This window comes from Hippocampus comes, unplaced genomic scaffold (assembly GCF_001891065.2).
Source record: "Hippocampus comes isolate QL1 unplaced genomic scaffold, H_comes_QL1_v1.1 scaffold189, whole genome shotgun sequence".
NCBI classification, from domain to species: domain Eukaryota; kingdom Metazoa; phylum Chordata; class Actinopteri; order Syngnathiformes; family Syngnathidae; genus Hippocampus; species Hippocampus comes.
Window position 1 is genome coordinate 330,123 of NW_017804802.1, and position 5,348 is coordinate 335,470.

Here is a 5,348-nt window from a genome sequence, read left to right on the forward strand (position 1 = left end):
TGCCCCGGTTAGGGTCGCCCTCCCTCGCGCATCTTTTGCCTCGAGCGTGCGCCAAACGCCCGACGAGCTCGCGGCTTGGAAGAACCTTCTCAATGCCTTATTGGCTGCATCTGGAACAGAGACGCGGCCTTGGACAATTGGAAAAATATCTCGCGTGGCGTGCCGGCCCTTCGACGGTTTAATCCTTCGCATTATTCTTGTTTGAGATTAGGACAAGGTTGATATGAGTGCGCCAACGTCATTTGCGGCACGCTTGCCAAATATCACACATTTACGCTTGGCAGGATTTCTGACTTTCTCAGCATCAAACCGTCTTTCCTTTCGTCACACTTATGGCTTGATTCCACTTACACTTAATTAAAAAATAAATAAATAAATAAAAATGTTTCCCCCCTAAATGACCCCCTTAACCCTCCTCCCCATAACCGCACTTTCAAGCTCGTCAACGGGGAACGCGGGTTTACGTTTGGAATTGAAGTCCTGAGTTTAAGCAAAAGATCGAAGGGCGGTTCGGTTTTGGGCTCGGAAGCGGCTCTCTCTCGTCATGTGCCCAATTATGGACACGAGCGGGAGGGAAGTGAAGCCGAAGCCTTCCCGGGGAAGACTGCGGCGCATGCGCAGTAGCCCGGCTCCCATTTTTTGGGGGGGAGGAGAACCTTCCCAAAAGTGGTCGAAAAACAAAACCAAGCAAATAAGTTGCCTCCGCTCACTCGCCCGCCCGCGTCAAGTTAACCAAGCCAAAGCGCGAGCTCGTTTTCGTGTAAATGTGGCGAGAGGGTTGGTTCGTCTTTCTTACTGTTGGTTGTTGGGGGCTTTGAAGAAGTCCACCGAGAAGCCGAAATAGCTCCCCGGCGGGCCGTCGTACACCGACGGCCGCTCGGCGTCCAGGTTGAACGCGCCTCCGCCCCGCGCCAACACGACCAGCACCACCGCCGCCCTCGCCACCGACTCGACGACGACGACGGCGGCGGGGAGACGGTCACGCCGCCCCGGCCCCGCTGCCATGGCCGAGTGAGGACGGGAGGCAAAGAGGGAGAAAGGCTCGGAGACTGAAGCTTCGGGAGACTTTCGCCCGCTCACTACCGCCGGCTAACGAGCTACTGAGCGAGCGCGCGTCCTTCTCGAGCGTCCCGGTTCGTTCACCTTACGCCGCCGGAAAAAGGGGTGCGTCGTCGGACGAGCGGGAGCTTGTCGCGGCTGGGAAATGTTTGAGCGTGCTTGGCGGAAGGCCGGACCAGGAAAACAACCTGTGACGTCACGTGCAATCCAGCTACTCCTTGTTAAAAGCTCGACCCGGTTTTCACAATAAAAGACATTTCCTATCCACACACCCCCCTTCATCCTCGGCGCGTTACGACGCAGCCTTCGTAAAACGCCCCCTCCGCCACGACGGGCGGCAAAATAAATATTTGCACCTGTTCAAACTCCCGCATCCATTTATTAAAGCGATGATCTTAGAAAATGGTCACTTGGTGCCGTGCGGTCGGATGTACTCGCAGACGTGGCTTTTTCTCACGTACCTGCTGAAGAAGATAAAAGACAGCGATGGATAGCAGCGAGCAACCGAAAGGACCGATAGCCCTCAAAAGTATTCGAGGATGAGCAGCGCCGTTCGAAGGTATCTTGTGCGCGGGTGTGAGCGCAGCACCTCGTCCCAGGGACCCAGCCAGCGACCAAAAAAAAACAAAACTGGGTTGCGTCCACGACTTTTCTAAGCTTTGTAGTCAACTTGAATCTCTCGATGCTATCGTGGGTCGGCCAAGTATCCACAAAGTGTTCGTGGAGTTGCACGTTTGCCAATCTGCTTGGGACGAATCAGTTCCCGTGGTTGCCAGCAGAGGGCGCCGTCGCATCGTGACACGGCTCCTCTCGCTCTTCGTGAATGTGAAAAAGTGAAAAACGAAATAGCGCGTGAAGCATGAAGACATCCATTTCAAAAAGAAATGCAAGTGTGAAATATTAAGATACGCATGAATTAAGTTGATGATATCAAAGTATGTGAAAACGAACAAGATCACGAGGACCTCCCACGCCGTCGTCACGAGCACCGAGCGACACTCGGCAGGGTCGAACCCCCCACGGATGTCACCGCAGCGAGAATCGATCAGCCCCATGTTGAACGCCAACAGCGGAATGGATCGTTCAAAGGCATTGATAGAAAATGAGACTGAATTTTACTTGGTCACAAAACCCCGGAGATCCTTTTTCATGCATCTATTCAGTCGTAGTAATTGTCCATGCGTGCCCCAAAAAGTGAGGAGGAAACTAAAAATAATCGGAACCACACGCTTTTAGCATTCACACAATGAAGATCATGAAAATACCAACAAACAATGTTGATGTGTAAAACAAAGGCAAGGTAAGGGGGGGGGGGGGGGGGGGGGGGGGGCGAAGGCTCAACGTTGACTCTGCGATGCGGGACGTGGCCCAGACCAACTCTGACCCGGGCGTCCATGACGTTACGTCGGTGCGTGTTTGCCTCTTGTCGTGCTGTCGGGATTATTGGGCGATGAGGTCATAATTCCGCCTTAATCTCCTTTGAGGCGCCAAGTGGAATTTTTGGATGAGAGCGGCAAATCCCGCGAAAGCAAAACTTGGTCGTCGTCACCTTGCGGTCCACCCGCCGACCGAGCGCCCCTCCGCCGAATGCAATGCAGTTTATTGGCCCAAGGAGCAACAGTCGAAGTGGACTGACTGACTGACTGACTGGCCTTTGGAACGGAAGGACCAAGTGCCAAATTCAACATGGCCGCAATTTTTCCATCTTCGAGGAAAAACATTGCATCAAAGAGCGCCCCTTACGCGGGGACCGCTAACAAAATACGAAATTGAGCAAATTGTCACCCGCCGGCAGCCAGTTCGGAATTCCACTGTGCCAGCCCATCACGTTTGGTGATGATCATGTGATCAAACGGGGGAGGCAGGCAGGGAAACTAAAGAAGAAAAAAAAAAAAAAGCGTCGAGCCCGCAAGAAGTTCACGGGCTCAGCAGACTTTGGAAATCCCCCTTGAGGACGTCCCAGGAGAAACGGGACGTGTCCACCTGGGGACACAAAACACAAAACGTCACACGCTAATCGAAGCGAATGGAAAGGACGCGAAAATAAGGCGCACTCGCCGCCGATTGAATATCGCCATTTGCGGCTTCCGCGCATCTCAAATTCTTTTCTTCCCCACTCAATCGTTCTCATCTGGCCTCTTATTGTGCTGTCATTCCAAGCCTGACAAGTTGCTGCAACAATTTTGAGCAAATGTAACAACTGCCTGGTCGACAGTCCGACACCAGGCGGGGGTCTGGACCTTGAAGAGCCAATTGTGGGCGGCGGCGTGGAGCGGGAGACCCGGCCCTCCGCTTCATCGCTTTCCCTGCAGACTTTTGGTGCACGAGCAAAAAAACGCGCTGAATTTTCAGGCCGGCAGCCCCCCCGCGCATCGCTGCCTCCCCCCGACCAAAAAATCAACTAACTGCCCAATCCAAGTGACCGCGAGAGATGGCGGTGAGCCCTGATTCAAGATGGCGCCCTCTGGTGGTTGTTCCCATCCATGCATTTGCCAGACTTGGGCCTCAAGTCCAATTCTTGCCTGTGTGTGTGTGTGTAATACCTTGACCGCGTGTGTGCGTACGCGGCTGGGTTGGCCACAGAAGCTGCGCAACCTCTTGAGGAGCTGCTGGGGAGTGGCGTACAGGTACTCCGCTGAGGGCCCAAAAAGGGGCGGGGTTAATTTGTGGGTGTGTTTGCACGTGTCTGTGTGGGTGCGGGGGGCACGTTGACCTTCTGCGCACGTTTACCTGGGAAAATTTCAGGGTACACTAAAGCCTTGGGACACAGAGGGTAACAGCCACAGTGCACCGCCTCCAACCTGAACGCAGCAACACGCAAAATCAACTGCGGGTGATCAGGCGGCGTCGAGGGTGACGTGCCGCGCGTCTCACACGGCGACTCCGAAGAACTCGTGCTGCGCCGTGGACAGGACCACGTCGGCCTGGCACAGGACACTCAGGTAGAGCTCTCGCGACTCCAGATAGCCCCAGTGCAGCACGTGCGAGTCCAGCAGAGGGCGGCAGCGCGCAAACACCTCTGAAAAGAGCAGCCAGCAGCGAGTGAGCGCGAGTGAGCGCTGCGCTGCCGGCTCTCGGCCTGCTCGCCTTGCGTGCGCCTACCCGGCACGTCGGTGAACGCTTCCCCGAGTACAGACACGAGGAAGTCGAGTCCTTCTTCTTTCAACTTCAACATGGTGCTGAAGAACAACTCGGGATCCTTGTCGTGCTCCCTCCAAACACACACACACACACACACACACACACACACACACACACACACACACACACACACACACACACAAGGCATCAATGGCTGTTGCCGTTTGTGAGAATTGAGACGTCAACACGACATTGGGAGAAGGTTGGTGGAAATGCGGGCGGCAATTACGGCGGACCTAATGTGAGGCCGCGAGTATCCAGGGCACAAACAGATTAGCGGCAAAGATGAGAAGAAGATGAAGTCTGGCGGCCGCTAATCCTAATTTGAGCGCAATAAACGCGGCGGCGGCAGCGGCGGCTGTAATCCAGCTGTGTTTTGCTCAGTTGGGAGCCGATTAGGGCGGCCCCGCCCGTGTCGCCGACATGAGAGCACGGCCGAAAACACACAAGAGCAAAGAGCCCCGCCGCCGCGCCGGCAGCTCATTGCGCTGGCATCGCTCGCCTTCGCGGCTTCCCGTGGCAACAACAAGGCACGCGAGCCCCGCCGGCTCCATTCGGGAACGCGCATCCAGTGACACGCATGAGATGGCAAACCACTAAAGCCCGCTCGACACCCCCGAGACACGCGGGCCATTTGCGGAGCCCGCTATCAAACACGTGGGACAATTTGGGCCTTTCCGAGGCGCGCGAAATCCGGCAGCATATTCCGGAGTCTCTCCCGGAGGACAAAGGATCCCATGTCGAGCGAGATGACGCCTGCCTGCCTTGGGCAAGCAAAAGAAGGAACGGCACAAACGGGACAAAGAAATGGCTTTTGAGCCTCTCTCTCGATGATCGGTCGCCCGTTTGAAGGAACGCGGGCTCTTTGAGGCGCGAGCCACGCCGACGGCGCGCAACGTGCGGAGAACGGCGCCGTCCGCCCCCGCCGGCACCCCGTAATGCCTTCACCCATCGACATGACCTTCCAAGAACGCTGTTGGCGGCGCGGCTCGGTGATGATCAGAATATTTGTGAAGGGCAACGGGAGTAAGAAAGGCGGCGCCTCACCAGCGGTGAGGCCAAACGATGTGCAGCGGCTTCGCATCCGGTTGCGTGGCGGCGGCGCCCGTGGCGTCATCGGCGTGCGCCGCCGGCGTGACGCTACGCAG

General features: G+C 56.1%; 2 protein-coding genes across 2 annotated transcripts in view; both read right to left on the reverse strand.

The window, feature by feature from the left end:
- Positions 1–1,294, reverse strand: part of itgav (integrin, alpha V) — a 13,033-nt gene extending 11,739 nt beyond the window's left edge. The window contains exon 1 of the mRNA XM_019895339.1: positions 797–1,294. Within this exon, the coding sequence (XP_019750898.1) occupies positions 797–1,005 (209 nt within the window). The 5' untranslated portion in view covers positions 1,006–1,294. The remainder of the gene's footprint in view (positions 1–796) is intronic.
- Positions 1,295–2,153: 859 nt separating this feature from the next.
- gtdc1 (glycosyltransferase-like domain containing 1) overlaps positions 2,154–5,348 on the reverse strand; it is a 6,445-nt gene continuing 3,250 nt past the window's right edge. The window contains exons 6-12 of the mRNA XM_019894037.1: positions 5,248–5,343; positions 4,162–4,271; positions 3,934–4,078; positions 3,790–3,860; positions 3,603–3,694; positions 2,945–3,042; positions 2,154–2,622 (exon numbers count right to left, since the gene is read on the reverse strand). Coding sequence (XP_019749596.1) covers positions 2,977–3,042; positions 3,603–3,694; positions 3,790–3,860; positions 3,934–4,078; positions 4,162–4,271; positions 5,248–5,343 — 580 coding nt within the window. The 3' untranslated portion in view covers positions 2,154–2,622; positions 2,945–2,976. The remainder of the gene's footprint in view (positions 2,623–2,944; positions 3,043–3,602; positions 3,695–3,789; positions 3,861–3,933; positions 4,079–4,161; positions 4,272–5,247; positions 5,344–5,348) is intronic.